Source organism: Scylla paramamosain, chromosome 20, assembly GCF_035594125.1.
Source record: "Scylla paramamosain isolate STU-SP2022 chromosome 20, ASM3559412v1, whole genome shotgun sequence".
Classification (NCBI taxonomy): domain Eukaryota; kingdom Metazoa; phylum Arthropoda; class Malacostraca; order Decapoda; family Portunidae; genus Scylla; species Scylla paramamosain.
The window spans coordinates 4,527,534-4,554,032 of NC_087170.1; the positions used below are offsets into that span (position 1 = coordinate 4,527,534).

General features: G+C 39.3%; 1 protein-coding gene and 1 long non-coding RNA gene across 2 annotated transcripts; both read left to right on the forward strand.

The window, feature by feature from the left end:
- Positions 1-14,383: 14,383 nt before the first annotated feature.
- On the forward strand, positions 14,384-19,466 carry LOC135110095 (uncharacterized). The gene is made up of 3 exons (XM_064022047.1): positions 14,384-14,557; positions 15,765-16,542; positions 19,450-19,466. The coding sequence occupies exons 1-3, from the start codon at positions 14,384-14,386 to the stop codon at positions 19,464-19,466; spliced, it is 969 nt and encodes a 322-aa protein (XP_063878117.1).
- Positions 19,467-24,000: 4,534 nt separating this feature from the next.
- On the forward strand, positions 24,001-25,092 carry LOC135110182 (uncharacterized). Its single transcript, XR_010273145.1, has 2 exons — positions 24,001-24,730; positions 24,844-25,092. It is a non-coding gene; the product is annotated as an uncharacterized LOC135110182 (long non-coding RNA).
- Positions 25,093-26,499: the final 1,407 nt, after the last annotated feature.

Sequence of the window (26,499 nt, forward strand, 5' to 3'; positions counted from 1 at the left end):
TAGTATTATTCACTTATCATATATATAAATAGATTTAATGACAAAATAGTGCAGCTCAAATCCCCTAACTCTATCTTTCCTCTTAGTTATGATTTTTCAACACGATTTTTGTTTACAAGATGCCTGCAAGTTCACACGTACCTTTATGCGTTTGAAAATAAACACACAAGAAAATATATATTGTCTGTGGTTCAGCTCGTCGAGGAAAGTATGGTAATTCTGAATTCTATGTCTAGTTTTTTTTTTTTTTTTTCTAATTCTGAAAAGGCGATCTGATAATTATGAATGATAAGTGAGGAGAGGACTTCAGTCCCAACCATTTGATGCCTGTCTTTACTTTACACTACCAATATTAAGCACACACACACACACACACACACACACACACACACACACAAACACACACACAAAGAGAGAGAGAGAGAGAGTAGTGGTGTATGAAGCGCGAATCGAGTTGCATACTTTTTTTATTTCTTTATTTATTAATTATCTTTTGTTCGTTTACCGCTTTTACTTTTTTATTTTGGTAGTCATGATTTCTCTCTCTCTCTCTCTCTCTCTCTCTCTCTCTCTCTCTCTCTCTCTCGCAGTTGCATTTGAGTAATATTTGTTTCCCCATCCAGCTTCTGTTGTCTCTTGAAGCAGGACTGAAGTGGTGAGTCTTTTCTGGTTGTTTTCCATCATTGTATGTCATTTGAAGATAATTTAGTCATTTAGTGTTCGCTTGCTTGCTCATAATACCCGTCAATGATGAGGATGGTGATGATGACTGATGAGATGATGATGATGATGAGAAACAGGTGCATGAGAAGAAATTTTCTGGGTGGCCTAGATAAAGTAACACACACACACACACGCACACACACACACACACACATATGATTCACACTCATAGCCACGTCGGTCCCCGTAGTGCGGTATTATTTTCTTTGGCCGCATAGAGGATGTGGAAAATATTCAGTCCCACAAAAATAATGATGACATAATAGAAAGTAATTTATACGAGCTTACAGGAGGGAAAATTTCAGGAGCGAGGTGTCAGGATCGAGACTCAAGAGTTGTCTCGACTTGCCTTGTCTCAACTTGTCTTGACTAAATAGAACACATATCATTACATAAGTGAGGGAAAAAAAAAAAAAAACTTACTACATGGTTGTTAAGGTAAAGAAGTGTGGGGTTACTTAAGAACATAAGAAAACAAAGGAAGCTGCAAGAAGACATCAAGCCTACACGTGGCAGTTGCTAAATGAAACATCTACCTATTTCTACTTATCATCCTTATCCATAGATTTGTCAAATCTTTTAAAGCACCGCAATGACTCAGCACCAACAACCTGATTGTCTATTCCATTCATCCACCTCTTTTTGAGGACCAATTCCTTCCTATCTCTTTTTGTATTATTTTACAAAGGGTTGGTTGTACGAGTGAGTGAAATGAGTGTCCGACTCGCTCATTCGGGGCTTCCAGTCGTTCGAGCGACCGAGAGAGGAGGCAAGACTGTTGTGGAAATTTCCACTTGCATCATACACAATATCAATACGTTACTGATTTGTGCTGTGACTTGTATATAAATTGTAAAGTTATATTAAAGGGTAATTAAATAAACTAAGTATTAGTTGTTAAAATAAATAAAATTGGAAGTAGACGTGAGCGGATTGCGCATAGCCTTTGTTTTGACGTGGCTAGCTGAGGCACAAATCTCACGGCTTTGTCCTAACAGTTAGTTAGTTAGTTGTTTATTGACAAAAGAATCCTTTTACAAAATAAACGAAGAACAAATAATTGTACAAGTACTTTTGTCCATGAAAAGTAACAAACATGCATTTGATGTAGAGGTGATTCTTACATATTATACGTATGTACTCAGTACTTCAAAAATATAGCTACACACTTCCTGTATATAGATATTCTCTTCCATTATGTCATTTATATCGCCAAATCTGAGCATTTGATAACTATTACGTAGATCAGCAGTCATTGTGCACTCTAACAACATATGTTTTTCGGTTTGAACATGAACACCGTCGCACAAACATACTCTCTGCTCAGTTGGCGTTCGACTCCACCTGCCTGTTTCAATTCTTAGATTGTGTGACATTAATCTCAGTCTTGTGAATGCCTCTCGCTGGTAATCGGGCACATACTTATCAGTCTTATAAATATTGTGAACTGTCAGTGTCGGGTTAAAGTCATTCACATATGTCCGGATCTTAGTGGCACTGTTCGGTGTGTTCCTCAAAATATTTCTCAATTTTTCCATGGGGTCATTATCTGATATCAGGGATATTTCTCTATTAAGGAATCTATATCCAGGTGTGTTTTCTCTCCTGCAAAGGTCATACACAATATAAAAAGGTTGTTCCATATCTATGACCTCCAACTTAGATTTTAAGAAGTTTTTCCTCCTTCGCTTTACTAATTCTATTACAGATAAAATGCCGCTTTCAACCATACATAAATTTATGCTGGTATTTTTCCTCACACCTAATAAACACTTTACTAAACTGTTGTATTGTCTTTCTAAGTTCTTAGTCTTGTTTGTCAGCCACGACTCACAACTGTACAGTAAGGCTGACGTCACGGCAGCATCAAAAACCTTTTTCTTCAATATAAATGGCATTAATGTATTTGCTGCACAAAAAATAGAAAATTTGTTTAGTGTCGCTTCACTCATTGTTTGGTGCATGTTAAGTACATCGTCCATTCCGGCAGTGTCTGTGAACCAGGCACCGAGATACAAGTACCTGGCAGTATAGTTCACTACCACCTCACCCACCTTTAAGTCATGTTTGTCTCTATCATCACCGTTTACCACAAAAAATTTTGTTTTCTTCTCATTGATAAGCATTCCGTATTCACTACAATAACGTAACACGATGTTCATTTTCTTTTCACACATTTCTCTACTTGTTGCAACGATCACTGCGTCATCCATTAACAGCATTGTATGTAAACTTCTTAAGAAATCGTCTGCTGCTATTTCGTTTTTCAGCATCTTTACCATATGGTCAATATACAAAGTAAAAAGCAGACAACTGGTCGGGGCCCCTTGACGAACACCAACAGATGATTCAATGATTGCAGATTTCATAATATTTCTAGTACAGGTATACATAGCTTTAATGGCTCTAATCATTACCTTACCACATCCACGCTCTTTTAAAGCATCTATAAGTTTTCCTCTGGGGACCCGATCGTATGCCTTACTAAAATCTATAAACAGGACATACAGTTTTCTCTTCTTGTACATAACATAGTCACAGAGTAACCTCAAAGCAGTAATCTGTTCAACACAGCCTCTCTGTTTTTGTGCTCCCGCTTGACACTTGTCGATGTTCCACCATAATTTCAATCTATTCAATATCATAGTGTCATAAACTTTAGCTAGAGTATCCATTATAGTGATTCCTCTATAATTACCACAAATCATACGATTACCTGACTTAAATAATACAATTAGCTTGTTGTAACACCATAACAGTGGGTAACATATTTGAGTGAACACTACATTAAACACATTCAAGATAAATAACTTCCATGTTACATCAAACACCTTAATCATGGCCGGGCATAATCCTATATAACTTTTGTTCTTCGTAACATTCAGTGCATCGTCAAGTTCAGTCATAGAAAAAGGATCGTCTAAAATTGGTATATATGGCATATTTTCCAAATCATCAACATGTAACACACTATCGGCAATCGGTTGCTCACTAGATGGATTCAATAACTTTTCAAAATGTTCTTGAAAATTAAGTTCTGAAGGCTTTTCCATATCCTCATATTGTAGTTTTCCTTTCCAATTAATTGACTTCCAAATCGTCTTACAGTCATTTTCATCAAGCAATCTTTTCCACCTCTGTTGAGTTTCATCCCACGCCTGAGTGCGACCCAAACCCCGCACCGTATGTCTCCGTGCGCACTCCATAATGGTGGAGTATCCTGCTTCTAACACTGCTTCTATATCCTCAGTTGTGTTCACTTGTGGCGCAGCAAGGCTATGTAATTCATTTGCCATGCTCTCTAAATTCACTCTCTTGTGACATACACTCTTACGTAGTTTATGCTGTGACTGATGGTAGCATGAATTACCCAAGTCTACTGACCTAGCTAACAGTTCTCTGGCTGGCGCACACACTCCACTGTCTAGGTTCAAAGTAACACTCAGAGGTGCATGGTCTGATCTTCCTATCTCTTGATTCACTACAAGTCCTTCAATCAAATCTACAGCATTTTCCTTTACTAAACACAAATCAATCTCGGAAATCCACCCATCCTTTCGTCTAAATGACAAACCACCTCCTACAACCTTATTACCTGTTTTTAAGTGGTTAACAATCACCATTTTATTATTGTTGCACACATTCACAAGTATTTTGCCATGGTCATTCTTAGTTATGTCTTTCACCTCTCGGTATTCATATAGGTTTCCCATTTCGTCTCTAATTATAGGTTCTCCTACTCTGGCGTTAAAGTCACCCATCACCACCGTTTTCTCTGAACCCCTCGTGCGAGCAGCCACCTCACCGAACTGCGACGCGTGGTAGTATGGGGAGTCTTCCGGGGGGATGTACACACCTCCTAGATTCACGTTAGGCCACCAGGACAGTTGCAGCCAAATTTGACCTTCAACATCTGTGTCTACTCGGGAAACATAATCAGTTAACCAGCGGGAAACAAGCATTACCACTCCTCCTCTGTGTAGTCGCCCAGCAGTCGCCCACAAGGCAACATCAGATCAACGGTCCTATTAAGACGCATTCTCGCCACTCTACCGGTTCCTGTAGTTAGATTCGCTAAGTTGAGAAGAACATAGAAGCTCGGATCAATTGGATACCGCAAGGAAGCTACCTTAGCTACGAAACACGGCCAGTGCAGCCATGGTCTGACTGTTTTGAATTGAGCGTTTAGGTTTGTCCTTTTTTTCTGGGGATTTCCCGGCTTGCGGCGCTGCCAAACCTTGTACTGGGCCAATTATCAGATTAGAGCCTATGTGTGATAACCTTGCTACTCCACACACCACCTCTCTCTCTCTCTCTCTCTCTCTCTCTCTCTCTCTCTCTCTCTCTCTCTCTGCGTAAGCAATCTATATTTCATGCAGATTTGTTTCTATCGGATCTATGCCTATGAATCATTAGAATTTTAGAAAAATCTGCCTGTTAGTCAATCAAGCTGCCCCCCCCTCCTCTCTCTCTCTCTCTCTCTCTCTCTCTCTCTCTCTCTCTCTCTCTCTCTCTCTCTCTCTCTCTCTCTCTCTCTCTCTCTCTCTCTCTCTCTCTCTCTCTCTCTCTCTCTCTCTCTCTCTCTCTCTCTCTCTCTCTCTCTCTCCATTGTGAATTTAATTTAAAAGTTTCCTTTTAGATATATTTTCTTTAAACTATGATGTTATATTTCAATTCTTTAGTATTTCCACACCACCATCGATGTAAAAGTCAAAGCACGTTGGTGGCTTTCGCTGTTCGGGCCAAAACTCGGGCAAGAGCTCTTGAAGGTTCAAGTAATGATCCCCTATTAGCCTTTTCTTCCCCCCCAAAAATACTTATTTACTTAATAGGCTCTTTCTCGGCTGTGGAGGTGATGAGAGCGAGCAAGAGGGGTAGCTTCCATCTTGGCTGACGAGGCTAGAGGAAGCAACCCTAGGTTAACACGGTCACTCTGACCTTGTGACCTCACTCAGGTCACCCATGGAGACGTGACAACGCCTGGAGGAAAAGTTGCCAAGTATTATTGTTTGCAAAAAAAAACAAAAAACAATGTAAGTATCATATTACACTAACTTGCCTTTTTAGAGTATCACAGTGTATATATACTACAACAACATTTAATTTTGAGGTAGGAAATACCTGATGTGAGGTGTGTCTTTATATAACTGTGGCAGCGCCGCAGGCCGGGGAATCCCCGGAAAGAACAACGTCTAAACACTCAATTCAAAATGGTCAGACCATAGTTTGAAACATCAGCGACCACCTGACCGCTGGCCGTCACATAATTCCCAGCCACGCGGTCCACAGCCAAGTTATCATTCTATTTATAATTGTATTTAGTGATGCTTTCAGTGTTTGTGTTAGCTGGGAGGCAATAGGGTGAGTGAAAACCCCAAATAGTTCTCACATCTTAAATTATTTTGTTTTGGTGCTCCATGTGAGGAAGGTGGTTCCTTGAGATAGGAAGGTTCGAGAAGCTTCCTATCTGATGTTTCGTGTGGCATTAGTATGTCATAGAAATATTCCCACGGCAATCCCCGCCGATTATCGGATGCAAGATTAGCACTTTTCGACGTCCTGGGACCAGAAATGAAGACTTCGATCGAATATTAAAATAGGTGCTATAATAGCCTTGTAAATTAACATTATTGTTCATGGGTAGCATGATATAAACCAGGAAACGAATCCCAGGGACAAAGCGGAACACATTAAAGGCATAATTAGACAAACACAAAGCCACTGTTCCTCTGAGGTTGTTATAGTGCAAATAGAACCGAAAATTAGAACGGAACCGAGGCCAAGGCGAGTGAATCAAAGACTATATGACTGGATTAACAAGTCCATCAATAGGGCATTAAAAAGGGACCTTAATAATCACTTTCTAAGCTTTGATTCTCCTTTTATACAAGATATCTGGCGAGAGATGGAGTATTGGAACCGGATAGGCAGGGGAGACGTGTGTTACCACCTCAGACAGTTCATAGACGGAAAGATGGGGGATGATGCCATGAGAGCATATAACACAAATTAGTAAACTAAACCCCAACCTGAAAATATAATAAATACTCGTTGAGTTCAGTTGAACCAGGGGTATAAGACGAAACATGTCACAACAAAAAAAACAACAGGTGGGTTAACAGGCAACTACTCAAATAACCAGCAAATAAGAACAGCTTAAAATTAAATTCACAAATATATCTACCAAAATCTTTAGGAAATCCTTGGCAACAAAGCAAGGTTGTTAACAAGAACTAGTAAAGAAGGTTATGAGGTAATAGGCTGTGACCAATTAACCCAAGGTAAATTACAGAGGATAACAGAATCTCTAAAGGAAAATGGAGTAGCTATCAAACTGCTTTCAACTATATTGTTGACAGAGAAAGATTCTGGGTATGTATTCTAAATAGTGCTTATGATCGACCATAGCTACCTGTCATAACTAACAATTTATGATCAGTTTATGGCAGTCAGAAGCCATCTGTCATGTCTCGGTCATCGTCTGCCGCTAGAACACACGCTCACAGTTTGTCAACTTCTAATTTAAGGAATGAAATAGGTTCTTGACATTATTTTCTTGGATTTAAATTGTTTTGACTTCATATTATGACTTTTGGGGAAGTTAGACTGTATCTAATCAAAAGAAACATGTTACATAGATGAAGATTATGGCCAACAGCCCAACACAGGAAAATTGATCGTATTGCTCCCCAGCAATTATTTATAATAATACTTTATTGCCTCAAAAAAGGGCATTATTTACTCATAATTATTAGTATTTATTGTTATTTATAACGAAAAACAGTTGGGGATCGTATTATGGTATGTACAGCCATGATGTCAAGATACTGACAGACTTTTGACGATCATAAACGGCGTTAAGGCAGGGTGAACCCTCTCATGTCACTATGGCCGATAACAGTATGTAACAAAATTTCATTTTTGTCTTGTCCTTGGTCCCAAACCATAATTTTCCAGTTATTTCCTCCTAAAACAAAATATATATAAAAAAAGTTTTGATCCTAAAACTTTGCTTTTGCGGTTAGAAAAATTAATTTACATTCTTGCATTATTTCATTATAGTATTGGTTACTATTGGTTTTCATGTCAGGTAAAGACCTTTGCAAACTTTCATTTGCTTACCTAATTGCTTTTGGAATGATGCAGATAAGTTAAGACAATGAAAGAAAGAATATAAAGTGTTCTAAAGATTTTTAATTTTAATAAGATCATTCTTGAGCTAAGCAGATCTAGTAAAAAATTACTCATATTTCGAAGAATTTGCTTACATTTCAGAAATCTTCTCAGATCCTCCAGAATGTTATACCAGATACTTTTAGAAGTTTCTGGAACATTTTGGAACATTCTATTCAATGTAAACATTTCCAGAATATTCTATTCAATGTAAACATTTCCAGAATATTCTAGAACTTTCTAGAATACAGTAGAGATATGTAGAACTATCAAGAATTTTCTAGAATCTATTAGGATTTTCTAGAATGATTCAGAATATTCTAAAGTAGGTTTAAATATATTCTAGAAAGATTGAAAACATTCTGGAACACATTCTAGAAAGACTAAGAATATTCTAGAGTACTGTTTGACAATATATGGGCTTGCAGACCACCAATCAGTTATGCTCTGCCTGAGAAGACACAACACAAGAGGTGAAATTGGATCAAGTGGCTGCAATCATTCTCCAGATGTATTTTGCTACATATATGGTCAGTTCATCAAGATAAGAGGAAAGAAGTTCTCTGCGACAGCATCTGCAAAAATGGTGAAATTTAGTTATTCTTGGGAAAAATCATTCTAAAAGCTATAGAAGCAAAGTTTGACAGGAATTTTCTATTGTTTTGCAATGAAAAAAAAAAAATGGAAAATAACACTTGTCAGACAAAAATCGTGTTACATAGTGTAATAGGACTTTATAGACGAGGATATTAGTTTACGACAGAGTTGTCTGTAATGCGCCATTTTATTTTGCTATAACCGACGGACTTGGCTATGACGTTTGTAGAATATGGATCCTAAAGCCTATGACCAGATTATTTCAGAATATGAACAAGAAACAAATTATGGTGAACAGTTAACTAAACTTTAATCAGATAGAACTAATGAGGAGTAACAGATAACAGATTCTCTCTTACTTCCACAATGAGAGGCCAACCAAAAGGGCCCCATACACGCTCAGGCAGCCTGTCCGGCAGCCTGAACAGTCGGCCGGACAGGCCGAACGGTGTCACTCCCTACCTGCGACCTGTCAGGCCGCCTGCACAAGCCAGGACAGGGCAAACTGAGCGTGTATGGGATGTTGAGGCGGCTTGTACAGGCCGCCTGCAGGCCGCCAGAGACGCCGCCTCACGAACCTGTCGTGGACACTTTGGCTCCGTCCGGCCAGGGCCTGATCAGGCCAGTTTAAGCATGTATGGGTACATGAGGCGGCCTCGAGACCTTATGTTTCAGTACAGCACTCGCCTATACCTAAAATATCGAAAGAACCATTCCACATTTAAGAAAACAGATGAATCATTGTTAGAAATCTGTAAGAACGTGAACAATGATGAGACATCTAAACCAAGTAAAATAGATTTTAATAACAAAACTTACCATGAATGGGGAAATAAGACATAACTCTATAAAATGAAAGGAGGTGAATCCAGAACCAACTACTGCCCAGACAATAAAACCAAGCCAAGTTATAGGGATGCTGAAACAATAGTTACCTTCTTATTTGTGAATAAGAAGCTAGAGGTACCACCCCATACTAACTATAATAACAGGATAGGAGTAAGACCTAAAACTTCAACAATTGAGAAATGTGCGTTTTGCCCCGAATCGCATAACCCAGCATACTGTGGCAATTACCAAGGGTTAGAAAGGAGAGTAAATAGACTAGGTGGTGGAGTTAAGAAGGTGCACATTATGCCAAAGTGAATCACATCAAATGAAAGACTGTAAAACTAAACTGCATATGTGCATGTAGCCCTATATGAGATGATAGGGTATGATACTAAACTAACCCCTTCATATGATAAGACCAATAATATCCATTCTATCTCTCCTGCAACAGTTCCAGTAGCAGAAGTAGGAATTAGTAGTCAAAGATGACTAATGAAGGCCAAGGTTCTGTTCGAAACAGGAGCACAGAAAAGTTTCATAAGTTAGGAAACCGTTGCGGTTTTAAATCTCCCAATAAAAGGAGAAGCTCAATTAAAGATCTTGAGTTTCCTAATCAATAATAATACTGTATCGAGGGTTTTTGTGGTTTTAAACAAAAGGGAGAGTTTTAGATCCGTCTCCCCTGAAAATTTCTCATGCTCAAGCACCTACTGGTGTTCGAATAGTGAACGCGCTGTGGGCCATAACTACGCAAGTCGGAAAACTCAGTGAAATGTTGATATTGTACAATTCGAATATCACAAACAGGCCGAGAAGTATGTTATGTAGATGCAGGGAAGCAGATAGGTTATAAGAGGATCCCAGAAGAATTACGCAGTGCGGAAATGGTGGTGGGCAATCAACGGTGGCCACACAGCGGGGAGGGATACCGATACCATCCTCATGCCCAGCGCACAGTGCTGGGCCGCTCTCTCGCTCTGACCACGCTCTAGGAAGGACAGTGTCTAACCTCGCTCGCTCCTGCTCTGACCTTTAAGCAGACAAGACGTCGGTGCCTCTGAGCTGTGATGTTGCCCGTGCAGGGGAGGGTTAGGACCCGCGGCCAGGACACGGGCTAAATCTAGCTAGCGACTAAGAGAGGTGCCAAAGAGACACCAGATTGAGGTGTTGAGGAGAGGAGACTCCACTAAGTGACGCTACCCAGCCTAGGAGGAACGGAAGAGGCCTAGTCTGTCGACTCCATTCCCCCCCCCCACCAAAAAAAAAAAAAGACCATCACCTCGACTTTAGCCACCAAGTGCGACGGCCACGCGGTCGGTGGTAATCGGGCACTCCACTTCATCTGGACACCTACCTGCCTCCAGCTACTATCCTGGATGTCATCTAACCACAAAAATTACAGAGAAGCACTCCTGGGATCCTAAGTTGTGTTAGTTTTAGTTGGGAGTCACTTGTTAAGAGAGAAATCCTCTCGGTCTGCTGCTAGTATTTTTTTTTCTTTTTTTTAATAGTGACCGTGAAAGTGGCACAATACCCAAACTTATGACATAATAAAACACATCATACAATTAGGTAAATTTAAAACAAAGATAACAGCGCCGGTGATTCCAGACATGAACACCAATCTAACCATCCAAGGTTATAAGGAAACCGCTGACTTCCTAAGATCAAAGGCTATAAAATTAGCTAACCATAACATACCATCAAACGAAGTGGATCTGATTCAGCTAATAATAGGTTCAGATTACTATGGGAAATTCGTAGGGAAAACTTTAAGGAAATATGGCGTTCAAATGCTGATAACAGCTGGCAGGAATCTCATGGTAGAACCACTGTTACCAGCTAAGAGTGTACAACCAACTCAAAGAGTAGACCCCGTCTTTGTGACACCAATTCTGTCCCTACTAGTGGCCCATTTAGGAGCTCAAATTATCCCTAGTGAACTGTCCGACATCATAGAGGAAAGGAACAAACCTATCCATAAGTTATGGGATTTAGATACCATAGGAATAAATCCTAATGGCCCAAAGGTCGAAGAGCAAATGGCCCAAGAATACTTCAACAAAACAATAGAGCATAAAGATAATGAGTCAGATTACCTTGGAAAATGAATTCACCATTCCTACCAAGCAATCCATACCAAGGGTCAACTAAACAACTTATGCACTAAATAAAAAAAAAAATCCATGTTAGAACAATATGATAATACCATAAGAAATCAAACTGCAAATATTTTCATAGAGAGGGCAGAGGAACCAGTATATCATAACACTGACCATTACTTCCCTCATCATGCGGTAAAGAAAAACTGTCATCACATCAATAAGGATGGTCCAATTGCAATTCACGAGCAGCCAGCAGTCTGAATGACTGTTTGTATACAGGACCCAACTTAATCAAGAATCTACCTAACATATTGGTGATATTCTATCTGAAACAATCCGCCTTGGTAGTTGACATATCAAAAACATTCCTAAGGATAGGTTTGAAGGAAGAAGACAGTTCTTATGATCAAGAAATCCAAGCAGTGAGAATGATCCTTTGGATGTATACCGGTTTAAATCTGTCCTCTTTGGTTCAAGTCCATTTCTGTTATGTTCGGTTTTACATCATCATTTTAACAAAGCTAGTTGTCCTGAAATAGATCATGTATTTTACATGGACAACCTACAAATAACAGTTGACACAGAGGAAGAAGCGGTAACTCTATGTGAAAAGGCAGACTATCAAGCAAGCATTGCTGACAGGGATAGCCACTGTCTCCTTTGGAGGTGGCAGCCAAAAGTTACCATTCTTCTGTCAAACGTTACTTTCACTCCATACTCATTCCATATTCAGGTATCATGGGTAGCCCCGGGCCATTTGACAACCACATCTAATGTTTTGTATTTAGCATCGAAAACAAATTCTGCGTTCATGTTATGGAAAGTTTTCGATTGACATACTCCGCCTCATATTTCCTCGGAGCAACATTTCTAATGTGAGTACTATCCATGGCTCTCACCCCTCCTGGGAAGCCGCTAATTTCCTTATATTCATCTTATTTTCGCTAAATGTTAACTTGCCGGGTTGGAAATTTTATGAATCTTCTCACGAAGGCTGGTTACAAGGGCGTCCAAAGTTTGCCTTACCACTTGACTAATGGCTTGGGATAAGCCAAGGGCATCTCCACTGCAGAGCAGCATTTTCCCAGTAGCTAAATACCGTAGAGTTGTAGCCATCTTCATTTCAACACTTACGACCTTGCTCCTGTTGGTCTTGGGTGCGATGGCATCTCTCACCATATCACACGCCAGCAATATTCCCTCACGATCTAGCGTGTACCTTTTAACGAGTTCAGGGTCATCAAACACATTTAAGATGCCTTTTCTAGGCCTATAAATTCTTGGCTTCCGCCTCCTCTTGATTGTGAATACATAAGTGTTGGAAAAGCAGGTTGAGACACCTCATCCACAACACTTAACTTCATCGTCCGCTAAGTATACTTAGTATTTTGGAAGGTAGGCCTTAAGTATTCCGCCAGTACTTAAATGTAAGATTTGAGAATTTCGTCCGCTAAGTGTACTTTGTGTATTCTTTGTAGGTACGGCCATCGTGGCAGTACCTGCGAAGAATACCAGGGATCGGCTCTTCCCATTGGGTTAATAGTTTCTTTTGCCTTTATCTTCCTTGACACTGATAGAGTAAGGAAAGAATAAGAATTAATGGGTTAAAGGTCACCAAAGTTATATTTAAAAAAAGATAGGAAGGAATTCGTCCTCAAATAGTGGTAGATTAATGGAATAGAATTAGTAATCAGGTTGTTAGCGCGGAGTCATTAGGGAGCTTTGAAAGAAGATTACACAGATTTATGGATGAGGGTGATAGGGCGAATTAGGTAGGTATGTTCATGCAGGGACTGCCTTGTGTAGTTCCGATTGCTTCTTGCAGTTTCCTTTATTTTCTTATGTTCTTATGAAAACACCGCTGGTCAGGAGACAAGATAGGACCAGAGGATCACTAATATAGCTTTTAGGTCGGTGTTACGAGGGGTGAGATCCACTCAACAAAAGTGAGTACTACATTATTACAGAGTTCAACTGAATATACGACAAATATCTAGAACATTTGCGCCTCACAGTGAATTAGCCACCCAAACTTCGTTATTTTTTTTCTTTTAATACGGGAACTACCAATCCACGATAAAACAGTATAGCCCACTGAAATTATTTGTTGCAGTAAACCTTAGACAATGAAGGAGTTATTAGGGCAGACACGTTTTACATCTATCATAGCAAGATAACTTCTGGCCACAGAGAACCTGAAGATCCTCGAGCAAAGATAATCCAAGGTATTGAAGATAAGTTAGTCTAAGTGAAAAGGCTTCCTTGCTTAGCTCTTCTCTTCCTCATTCCCCTTTTCCCTATCATTGCCTCCTCCTCCTCCTCCTCCTCCTCCTCCTCCTCTTCCTGATCCTTTAGATGACATCATCGCAGCGAGGCAGGATGTAAGTGAAGATGGCGACCCAAACAACCACTATGTATATTGTTAACGCAGACAGGAGTGACATATTGTTAACAAAGTCAGAAGAACTGATGGAGAAATTCCGCTGCATGATTTCATATCTGTAAACGTAAAACCTTTGGCAGCTACATTGTGGTTTCTAGAATCTCTCCAAGGATCGGCGTGAGACAGATTTCTTACGCCGGCCACACACGTGCAGTTAAAACTGTCAGTTTGGACTGTTCAGTTATAACTGACAGTTTTAACTGTCAACTGACAAGTCCACAGACGTACAGTTGAATCGTTCAGTTTAACCATGGATTCCGAGGAGGACGATCTAGCAGCGCTCGGGGTATTACTAGTAATGGCACAAGAAAATAGGAAAAAAAACACTAAGAAGCGCAAACAGTGGTGCAAGAAGTGGTTGCTGAGGCGAAATAAATCTTCTGATGTTCAATTACTGAGAGAAATAAGTGATGAAGCAAAAGATTTTCAAAATTACCTACGAATGAGTGAAAATGTGTACCAAAAATTGCTTTCCCTGGTATCTCCTTTCATTAAAAAGAAAGATACAATAATGCGCAGTGCAATATCGCCTCATGAAAGACTAACAGGTACCTTAAGGTTTCTAGCGACAGGACGATCATATGAGTGCCTTAAGTTCTCCACTAGAATATCTCCTCAAGCTCTTGGAAAAATCATCCCTGAAACGTGCGACGCATTGTTCCAGGTTTTGCGGATGTATATGCAGGTATGTATTTTATAAATTTATTTACCATTTTAGAAAAACAAATAGTGACATTGCACAAATACTTAAATTTCCTGTGATTTGCCAATTCATGTTCAAGTACTTTTCGTTGTACAATAACGAAATTAATGGAACAAAATTTAAAAACAGTTATATTAATGTTTCTATGTAATTTAATTACATCAATGTAAACACACAAGTAAAAATATTTAGGCATTAGATTGGATCATGAAAATAAGAACATCCCATTCTTATAAGTGTGCAAAAACAAAATTAATGGAATGAAATGGAAAAAAAATTCTATTAATCTTCTATGTAACTCAATTACATCAATGTAATCACACAAGCAAAATATTTAGGTACTACATTGGTCCATGGAAATAAGAACATCACATTCCTTTAAGTGAATACAGATATTGCAAAAGTAATATGGCTTCCTTTCATAACTTTATTGCATTTATAAGTATTTTATATGCTATTTGCAATTATGTCATGAGTCGACACATCACATATTAGGATTATATTGAGAGAAGAAGGTTGCCACCGAATCCTCCGAATGCGCGATAGAATAACCAGGTGCTCCATATTGAAGATTCGTCAAAGCGCTTCGCTCAAATGTTGGAGATGGAGATGGTGCAGTACACGCGTTATTATATGGACTTGGAGTAGATGATGGATAACTGCCTGATGGTGAATGAACCTGACCAATTTCTGCATCAAATAGTATGTCATTTATTTTCTTTTCAGTAATTAATGCCAAATGTTTGTTCATCCCTCGCAACCTACAGGCTACTGTTTTTCCAAACAATTCATAACGATCAGGTACTTCTTTGTTTGGTTTCTTGAAATGGTCTCGCATCGTTGTTAGAACTTCTGCCGTCAGATCATAATTTTGCATCTTCCTCTTACTGGCACCAGGGCGTGAACCGGTAGCATACTTTCCTTGTACTTCTGACATGTCTGTCACTTGCTCCACAGTACCATTTGTTGATTCATTATTGTCTCTCCCTTCATTCGAACCTTCCTCTTCCGCCAAATGAGAATGCTCATGAGAATCCTGAAATAAATGATATTGGTACAGTTGAAATGGTGAAATTTATGTAAATGTTTGTTGTTAAGATGGTAGGGAAACAAAGTTAGTAGAAACAATACCTTTCATACCATCAATAAAGTTTATATTAACCAACTCTCAATCTCTTATTTGTTTCAGTTTCCCAACTCGGAGGAGAAATGGAAAGCCATAGCTACCAAATTTGAGGAAAGATGGCAGTTCCCGCATTGCATAGGCGCCATGGACGGCAAGCACATTGATATTGTTCCACCTTCCGATTCTGGATCATACTATTATAATTATAAGGGCAAGCACAGCATGGTACTTTTGGCAATAGTCGATGCAGAATATAGGTTTCTGCTCGTAGACTTCGGTACAAATGGACGAATATCAGATGGCGGCGTACTGCAGAATACAACTTTCTATGAAAAGCTAAAAAATGACAGTCTACACATTCCACCGCCTGATGATGTATGTGATAATTTCACAGATGTTCCCTACGCTTTCGTGGCAGATGATGCCTTCCCTCTCAGAGTAGACATTTTGAAACCATTCAGACAAGGACAGTTGGATTCACCGGAAAAGGAAGTGTTTAATTATCGGATCAGCCGAGCAAGGCATATTGTAGAAAATGTATTTGGTCTACTTGCAGCACGCTTCCGAATATTTCAAAGTTCAATCAATCTGGACCCCCAGAATATCGAAAAGGTAGTAATGGCTGCTTGTGCTTTGCATAATTTCTTGATTGAAGAGCAATCAAGTACATATGCTCCTTCTAATTTGCTGTACGAAGAAAACAGAATTGATGGATCTGTCATATCCGTAGGTTGTGATAGTTCCGACTCCAAAATGGTCCCTCTAAATCGTCGACGGGGAAATATCAGTAATGATGCCAAAGAAATTATGGATAAGTTCATGCACTACTTCATGAATGATGGTAAATTATCATGGCAAAATAAACATATTTTAAGGAATACTCAGTCATAACTTATTTCATTTATCTTGCTAACTGGTCAAGGAATTATATTAAAAGTTCAAGCCGTTAGGCATCTATCTTCTATATTCACAACTTTATGTTTTGACATGTTTAATCCTTAGTAGAGTACAACCTAATTCACATGGTACATAATTTCTGTTTATATGAAGTATTTAGATTCAGAAATACTCATGAACAATATACATTGTATTGTTCTTCACTTGATATAGAACCCTAGGAAATTTTAAAAAATGTCACAATAAGTCACTAGAATAAATATAATAGTAATACTACTCGAACCGTTAACGCAATTACATTTATCTTACCTGATTAGTTTCAATGTCCAAGTTCGATGTTGATTTTCTTGGAACTTCTTGATCATGAAGAAAATCCATGAGACCATAATACCAAAGATTTGTTCTATAAATACTGTCGGTAGATGATCCTGACTTCTTTGAATCTTGTACTTTTTTTCTCTCTTTTCTGAAGGCGGATCTGAGACTATTGATTTTTGCAACCACTGATTTCTTTGTAGCACCAGGCTCAATTTCTTGCAATTTAACACATAATTTGGCATACTCGTATGCTGCATCTTTCTTAGTTCGATCGTGATAATCTTCAGATTTAATCTTCCACAGACAAGGTTCATCTTTATAAATTTCTATAAAGTCTGCAATGGTTTGATTCTCCTTTCTAGACATAATTACTGTTTTGGATCACTGAAAGAAAAGAAACACTATGAGATCTGAAAGTCAAACAAATAAGTTAAGACAGAATGGACAGAAAGCAACATGTGAGGGAAACACTTTACTTTTGGTAACGTTTCGTACAGAGTACTTCTGAGGAAGTACTCTGTACGAAACGTTACCAAAAGTAAAGTGTTTCCCTCACATGGTGTTTCCGTCCAATCTGAAAGTCAACTGAGGACTGCGCAGTTAAGCCCCACACACTCTCAGTTCTCAGTCAAACAGCAACAGTTGACAGTTAAAACTTTTAACTTTTCTATTTCCTTCAGTCGAACTGCGCAGTTCTGTTGAACTGAGACTGATGGTCCCACACACGTCAGTTAAAACTGTCAGTTATAACTGAACAGTCCAAACTGACAGTTTTAACTGCACGTGTGTGGCCGGCCTTACTGTATATTTCTCAAATGCCATATTTTAATTAATTATTTATTTATTTATTTATTTCGTTTCTCAAAAACCCCGCATTCCCATGTCCCAAAGTTTGTTGGGACAGAAAGGGCTGATGTTGGACAAAAAGAAAAAAGAAACTGGAACAGCTGGTGTAACGAAATTCAGCCCTTAACACTAATAACAAATCAGACCGACGGTTGGATTTAAATCAGTTTGGAGCAGTGTGTCGTGGGATATTCATAGCGTCGTGGGTGATCTAAACCTGTAGTCCTCTCACAGCCTGGAGGAACTAATGAGTTTGTCCTTCCTTTGTGTTTGCGTTCTTCCTCCTCCTCCTCCTCCTCCTCCACCTCCACGACCTCCTCCTCCTCCTCCTCCTTCTTCTCCTCCTCCTCCTCCTCCTCCTCCTCCTCCTCCTGGATATAGTAACCTTGATGCTAATACATATTTTATTATTGATCATTCTAACCTGACAAAAAATAACAGATTCAAGATTACATCCAAACGTTTTAAATCCCTTGAGGCGAGTTATTTTTCTTTAATGGCATAGCAAATATCTGGGATAAACTTCCTTCAGAAATCGTAAACACCAATTCTACTGAGTCATTAAAAAATAAAATAGACAAATATTCACAAGTTAATCCCCAACAAGCTCTCTTCTTGTCCGAATAATTGCACCTAAAACTATAACCCCTGCATTTACTAAAACAACTCTTATTTTACAGACACCGATTTTATTATTATTGTGTTCATCTTCAGATTGGAGTATAGAGTTCACCGTAGGGTGAATAGTAGAACTTCCTTTCAGCCTTTCCTATGAAAAATCCATGTCAGTTTTTTTTTTTGTTTTTTTTTTTTCATACTGCATGGTACTTTTCCCCAGCTATTTTCATGCCAGTGCAAGCTGGAGGGAGTGGTGGGGAGCCTTCTACTCTGCTGTCCTGTCTCTCTTTCCTGTAGCTAGTTAGAAGTAGTTACCAAATAGATTTGCAAGGATCAAAAGGTCTGTTGCTGTTTGGCTTTCCTTTGTATTCCTCCTCCTTCTCCTCTTCCATGTTTTTCACTAACCCATTACCATCCCTGCTCTTTCTTAACCCCGGCTCGTGTATGCCTCGTATTTCTCCGCTCATTTATAACGATGTTTGTCTGTCCTAAATATCTCGAGAATGGACCACTCCGCGGGAAGCCTCTTTTCGGAGCGTGTGCCAGGTGGAGGAGGAGGGAGATAAGTGAAGGGATTAAAAAAATACTGCGTTGCGCCGCAACAGTTACGGCCATATACCGCTAAAATATAAAAACTGCATAAAAATGCCAGTAATGTTCAGATAAAAGGTAAAGGTAATAAAATCAAATCTAGTTCAGATTAAAAGCAATAAAAATAGAAGATAAAAGCTATAAATTATACGGGTTAGGATTTGAATGTACTGATTACAAGTAATGGTACGTTGTCCATCCATCCTGCCTCCTACCGGAAAGAAATATGAGGTGAAAGAGTCACATCTTGGGGCTTAGCCGTTAATTTGATGCAGAAAGAATGGATACAGAGTGCGCTCGCCTCTGAATATAGTACGGTACTGCTGATGTCCCCCAGGCCCCAGGCGAATCTGGGACCCTTAATTTATTTTGCCAGGGCCGAGAGGTGCCTACCAATCACGCACAAATACATTTGTCACGTGGTTTAGGTTGTGGAGGTGATAAATGGTGAATGATGTGAGTCCATATGTTTCCCCAGGGGACCGACACTTCTAGGGAAGTCACGTGAGGTGTGAATGGGCGAGGAGCGCCTACATGACAATATGCGTCCATGTGATCGTGTGCATAAAGTTCATATAATAAGTAATATATGGTATACACTGACCTAAAGTAGTAAGGAGGAGGAGGAGGAGCAATATAATAAAACACAAGCAGCAGCATGCCTGTTGGTCCTTGCAGTGTTGCGTCGATGAAGTTTAGTAATTAACACGAGTCCTTTTTTCCACTAATTCACTTTAACACTACTTGAAATGTATTATTAAATTTCTTTTAATTAAAACAAAGTTTTCAATTCAGCACGATCCAACCCAATCGCTCGATCACGCTGTACATACTGTACGTAAATATCAAGTGATTTTTTCCATTTTTTTTTTTTTTTTCTGCATTTCAATGGTTTTTATCTTTTATATTTAAGCAACAATGACAAATAGGCCAGATACCTTAAGCCTGCTTTTCCCATCATTTCCTTTTCTTTTTCTTTTTTTTTCTTTTTTGCACGATTTCTTTTTACACGATGCCTGCAAGTCCCTTTATGTCGTATGAACCGAGAGGCACCTGATCTTATGATAACCAAAGAGGACGGTCTTTAGGTCACTGCATAGCTTTTGGAGAGTTCATTTTAACTAGCTAATTGGTAGAGATAGTACTGCACTCCCACCAGCACTCATTTTTTAATTTGCACTAGCATGGTCAGAGCTGGGGAGAGGGAAGAAAAGGAGGAAGAAAGAGACGAAAAATCCACAAACTACAAGAGAGAAATGAGACAAAAACTGGAAAAGTAAGGAGGAAAAGGAAGGGCAAGAAGGGAGGTTAGGGCTAGCTATTATTATTATTATTAGTATTAGTAGTAGTAGTAGTAGTAGTATCATTATTATTATTATTATTATTATTATTATTATTATTATTATTATCATTGTTATTGTTGTTGTTGTTGTTGTTGTCGTATCATATTTTCCTTCTCTTTTTTCTTCTCTTTCTCCTCAGGTGGATGTAGATGTTAGGTAGGTTTATTTAATATTCGTATTTGGAGGATACAGAGAGTGATATATGAATACGAAACTGTACAAAATTTCTTCATCATTTAAGTAGTATTACCATAATTTTTATTGTAACCTCTGTTTTAAAGTAGTAAATTTGTTATTTCATAATATGTCAACTTTTGCCGCCCGCGGCGCCGATGGCAGTGGGTGCCGACAGAGTGCTGTTCGTGGAGGTAGGGTATGTGGCTTGTTCGGTTGGCATTCTTGCCACTGAACAGGGCTGTGTGTATATTTTGTAAATACACAGAACCTTTAGTGACCTAATCTTTCCACATCCCCGCTAATTCTTACAGAACTAAACATCACTAAACAGAACCAGAGAGAGATTACTATATGGTACAGCGGTGACAACTTCGTCCGAGTTAACCACAACGATTCACCACAACAGAGAAAATTCAAAGGCTGCAAGAAGGGAAAGGAGAGGAAAATTGGAAAATTAAGGAGAAGAGATAGAAAATGCACAAACTAAAGAAGGAAAGGAAAGAAAAATGGGAAAGGCGAGGAAGCGATAGAAAAAGGCGCTAAGAAAATGAAAGAAAAATGTAGGAAAGGTGAATAGGAAATGGAGGAAGAGGGAGAGACGAAATATTCACAAACTAAATTAAGGAAAAGAGAGGAAAATAGGAAAAGTAAAGAGGAAGAGCGACGAAATATCCACAAACTGAAAGAAAAAAAAGAATGAAAATGGGAAAAATGTGGGAAGACAGAGAAGGAAGAAGAGACGAAAAAATGCACAGGCTAAAAGAAAAAAAAGGCAGGAAGATGGGGGAAAAGTGAAGAGAATGAGGAAAAAAAGTAGAAAATACACAAGCGAAAGTAGGAAAGAGGAAAGTGGGAAAAGTGAGGAGGAAGAAGTAGAAAATGCACAGGCTACAAAAATTATGGGAAAGGAAAACAGAAAGAAAGAGGCATAATTCATGAAGAAAGTGCAGCTTTTCAACAAGATTTTCCACATGATTAATTTCATACCCGTGTCAGCGACTGTTGTGTTTTAAGTCAATATATCTAAAACATGATTCGTTGAAAATAGTTAATGTCAAGAATATTAGATGTGAATATGCCTGAATGAAAAAGGCCTATAAGTTGTAATGGAAATAAAAAATAAACACCACTAACTACATTATGATAATCTCATCTTTAGTCTAAAAGAAAAAAATAGAGAAAGAGGAAAACAGGAATATTGCTGATAGTAAGAATATGCCTAAATAAAAGAAAGGCCTACAGGTCGTGGTGATAAAAAATTAAGCTACACTAGTTGCATTTTGATAATTTAGCCTTTGTTTATGTTCTACAGTAAGCATACATTTTGGGAAGATAAATATAGGATGTGGCCAACGAATTTTAAGTTTTCTCGGATGTTGGTTTCAAAGGCTTCTGGTAACTGGGATCGGGAGAGGCAGAGGTGGGAGGAGAAGGAGGCGCTGGGAGAGGCAGGGTGTGTGTAGAGAGCGTCAGGAACACCTATGTTACAGCTACCCGAGGCTGAAAGGAAGATTTAATAAAGATACATGAAAATGATGAACAAAAGTGTTAAAAAATAGATTACTCTTTTAATTTTCATAACTACTGAAGGAAGAGGAAGAGAAAGGAAACGTTTTGAGATTGAGAAAGTTTTGTTTTGCATTTTCGTATCTTTTTTTTTTTGTTGTTGTCGAAAAGTTATTTATCGCACAAAGGAAGAGATGGGCAAATAGGGAAAGCAATCACCGTTAACATTTCCTTTAACTAAACTGTTCAATAAGTGTTTCCCTGAGAAAAGACACAAATGTTTGTGTGAGGCAGTGAATGAGTGAGCACTACTGATCAGCCGGAGTACTCATCGCCCCGTCGTCCTGCCTCGCTGCCGAAAACGTCTCAGCGGTCGTAGGACCCGTAGCGGTAGTTGCTGTGGCCATGGCCTCTATAACTTCCATGGCCAGCATAGCCAATATGCCCGGTGTGACCACCGTGATCTCTGTAATTTCCATGACCACTGAAACCATCATATCTCTATAGTTATTATGGCCCCTGTAACCACCATAGTCTCCGTATCTGTAGCCGTGGCCTCCGCTGTGACCACCATAAATTCTATAGCCAACATGGCCAATGTAACCACCATAGCTGCTGTGACCACCATGGCCCCTATAACCAGCATGGTCACCGTGGCCATCATAACCACCATACCTTCCGTGGCCACCATGGTGAACAGAACCCCTGTACCCGCTCCCATGCACCCTGTATCCTCCTTAGCCGCCATGGCCATAGTTCCGGATCCAGGTTCCGGATCAGCGTGAACCGTCATCATTGTTGCCACCACTACCACCACCACTGCCATCATGAGTGTTGCCATCAGCTCGAGGTCTGTTATTCCCTGCTATGAGGGAGACTGCGCTGGCTGGATTAGTGGCGGCAGGACCAATATCAGCAGCATGGATAGTACTAGCATCATGAGCACCGGCGTAGCATATAACGGTGCAGCGATAATAGAGTTGTGGTGATTGAAAATGACTGAATGATTACGTTATGGCCAATGAGTAATCATAAGCATAACCTGTAGTAGAAGCCTGTGAAGAAAAGAAAATATTGATAATAATAATGATGACTTATGGTGATAACCCATACGCTACTCGCTACTCACCAAGAAGTGATGAGATTATGCTTGCAGATCATATTCTGAATTTCTGCGCCGCACCTCCACTACATTATATAGGCTCTAAGTTGAAGTGACGGAATTTAAGGATGCATTGACGGTTTTAGTGACTGATTAAAAAGATTTTTACATTGCTGACAGAAGATATTCCTGAGACCCAGCCTAATCACTTCTGTAACATTTGACAATAGTCGTGGTGAGAGAGCAGAGCGTTTCTGAATACGGGACTATATCTTGGCACGGCTTGCTGTTAAAACACTCCGGGTTGGAGCTGAGAATTTCAGTGATTAGAGGATCTCCCGCAGCCTAGCGCACGAGAGTGTGTGGAGTGTCTTCAATAAGATGCAGCCATCAGTCACCACCACCAGCACTTACAGACTTAGTCATGACAGTGAAGCAGGAGTATTGGCCACTGCTGCAAGAGGAAGACTGCATGCCTCCTTTCTTCTTCTTGTTTCTTTGTAGAAAAGATTGAGGATATAGAAGAGTTTGGACGGAAGAAGTAAAAGAAAAGAAATTGAAGGAAAGTAGTAGATTAAAGATTGTGGGCAGGCCACATTGCTATTTTTTATGTGAAGTTTTCTTTAATAGCAGTACACTGTACTTTAGGTTTAATCACCCAACCTAGAAGGTTGCTAATATATATATATATATATATATATATATATATATATATATATATATATATATATATATATATATATATATATATATATATATATATATATATATATATATATATATATATATATATATATATATATATATATATATATATATATATATATATATATATATATATATTTATTTATTTATTTATTTATTTATTTATTTTTTTTTTTTATAAGCAGAGCCTAGCTAACCCAACCGCCACCTTTATCCTTAACAAGGTTATATACATATATACATATTTACATAATAAGCAATGTTGCTGTACAATGTCTGTAGCAGAGTCCACCCTGGCCCTTCTCCACTGCCAGGTGCCTGCAGACACTACTGGTGGCCTCCACCCCTCGCCAGGGAGGAGGGCTGCCTACGGGGAGCCACCCTGCTCCTCACTGCTGTGTTGACAGCCCCACCGTCCCGATGACTCAGGGCGCGGAGCAAAGATGAGGGACTAGGTTTGTGTGAAGTCCATCTGCCCTCTCACTAAACTTTATTATTAATATTTACTTTCTTTTCAGATCATGTGAGTTTTTAGACATTTGGAGCACGGTCTTCCTCTGCCTCTCCCCGCTGCCAGATGTCTTGCCGACAGAGCTGGTGGTCACCACCCCTTGCCGGGGGGAGCAGCTGCCCACGGGAAGCCACCCTGCTTCACACACCGCGTAAGACAACACCCCCAGCCCGGCAACTCAGGGCGCGGAGCAGAGGGAAAGGGATCCTGAGTTCCCCAAGTCAATTATTCTCGCAAGTGGTCTTTGTGTATGTGAGGAGTCAGGCGGAGCTAGACGCATCGTGATGTTCAGCTGCTTAGCGTGGGGTTTGATGGGAAGTGTTTGCTTTGGAACGAGAGAGATTTTGGCGCGGAACACGGACACTTGAGGCGTTGTTTTAGAGGTCTGGATTGTGTGGCTTTGTCAGCATAGCAGGTATGTGATAGTGTATATCATTGTGAAGATATTATTGGGCAAAGTATTGGGTGTTAATGAAATGTAAGGAGCGGGAGAGAGGATGATTAGAGTGCACCATGGGTATGTTGCAGGAGTTTCACGGTGATGCTTAAGGACCGTAGCCGCAGTCGTCTTCACCAGTGTGTGCCTGTCTACTGGAGGAGTGGTGTAGTGTGTGGCCATCCTGAGCCCTATCAGTTTGTGGTGACAGAGGGAGACACCTGTCATCACTCAGCAGGGGAAAAGAAGCGTTCGTGTGAACGAGGGTTACCCGTGGTGTCCCTCAACTGAAAATTTTGAGGTGTATAAGTTTCATCTAGTTATTTCTTCTTTTTTTTTTTTTGGTTGTGAGTTTACACGAGTTGTGTATTGATTTATTTTAATATCCATTAAAGTGTTATTTGTATGTTTTATGTTTGTTTACCCTGGCAGGAGATTTTTTTAGTTTTCACTCCAGTGGTGAAGTTAAGGTGAGCCCGGGCTGGCTGGTGGGCAGCTGGTACTTCATTACATATATACATATATTAATATTGTTTTTCCTTTTCAGGAGTGAAGGAGTGCGGAGGAAGTCGGTTTTATTATTTTGGTTTTACATCAGCCTCAGGTGAGTATGATAAGTGTTGTTATTTGTATATCGGGTCAGGTACAGTATTATATAAATTTAGTCTACTAGGGAAATTCCGGTTGTATCTAGTAATATTTTCTCTGTTTTCCTTCAGTTTAATCATGGCATGGTGTTCAAGGCCTTCTAATCTATCCCATATTCTCTTAACTCTTTCATGCAGCCTGATGTTTAGGGGTAGTGCATTTGTAATTTCATGTATTTGAATAGTGTTCAGTGTGTATGGATATCTTTGATTCGTCGCAAATCTTTGGGCTTTATTTTGGACTTTCTGTAACTTACTTATTTGGGTTTTGCTGAAAGAATGGGCGGGTATTGGATGATGATCTAGAATCGGGAGCACTAGAGCTTTCACTAGATGAATTTTAATTTGTTTGGCATTTCTTGTAGTCTATAGAGCTTCTTTAGAGCTGCAAGTGCTTTATTTTTTCCTGTCCGGTGTGTGTTTGTAATACCCGTTTGTTGTTATGTATAGTCCTGAACATTTACCCTCAGGTTGGAATTCTATTAGGTCTTCGTCTATATTTAATGGCTTAGTTCTTCTGAATTCTCCATAATTTCTCAAATCTGTTCACTTGTAGAATTGCCTCGTTCTGTCTGTTTATTCATCATATTCATAGGTTTGCCTGGATACCCTATTATTTGTGTTATATCGTCAGCATAGCATACGTTGATGTGACTGTTGACTGTTTCAAGATCATTGGTGTATATCGTATATAGAGTGGGAGAGAGGACACTCCCTTGTGGGACTCCGCATGCTAAATCAAATGTTGGGCCTATATGGTTCATGATCTTTATTGCTGCACAACGGTCATCTAGGAAGTCACAGAGAAATTTTTCAATAGTAGCAGGTAGTTGTAATTGCAGAATCTTGTATTTTAGCCCGGTGTGCCATACCTTGTCGAATGCTTTGGTGACGTCTAAGGATTACCTGACACTGTCCCGAATCTGCTTTGTTGTGCGATTTGTTCAGTGATCACTGCTAGGGCATGTGTAGTGCCTCTCCCTGTTCTAAATCCGAATTGGTTTTCATTATTATATACTATTGGTTTTTAAAATGTATTCTAAACCTTTTATTGATAATTCTTTCTAGTATTTTTCCTGGTACTTCAAGCATTGAAATACG

Excerpts from the sequence above, each read along its gene's own strand:
- LOC135110095 (XM_064022047.1), top strand. The coding sequence starts at position 14,384 with ATGCGCAGTGCAATATCGCCTCATGAAAGACTAACAGGTACCTTAAGG. Across the intron at positions 14,558-15,764 it reads TTTTGCGGATGTATATGCAG|TTTCCCAACTCGGAGGAGAA; the intron begins GTATGTATTTTA and ends TATTTGTTTCAG.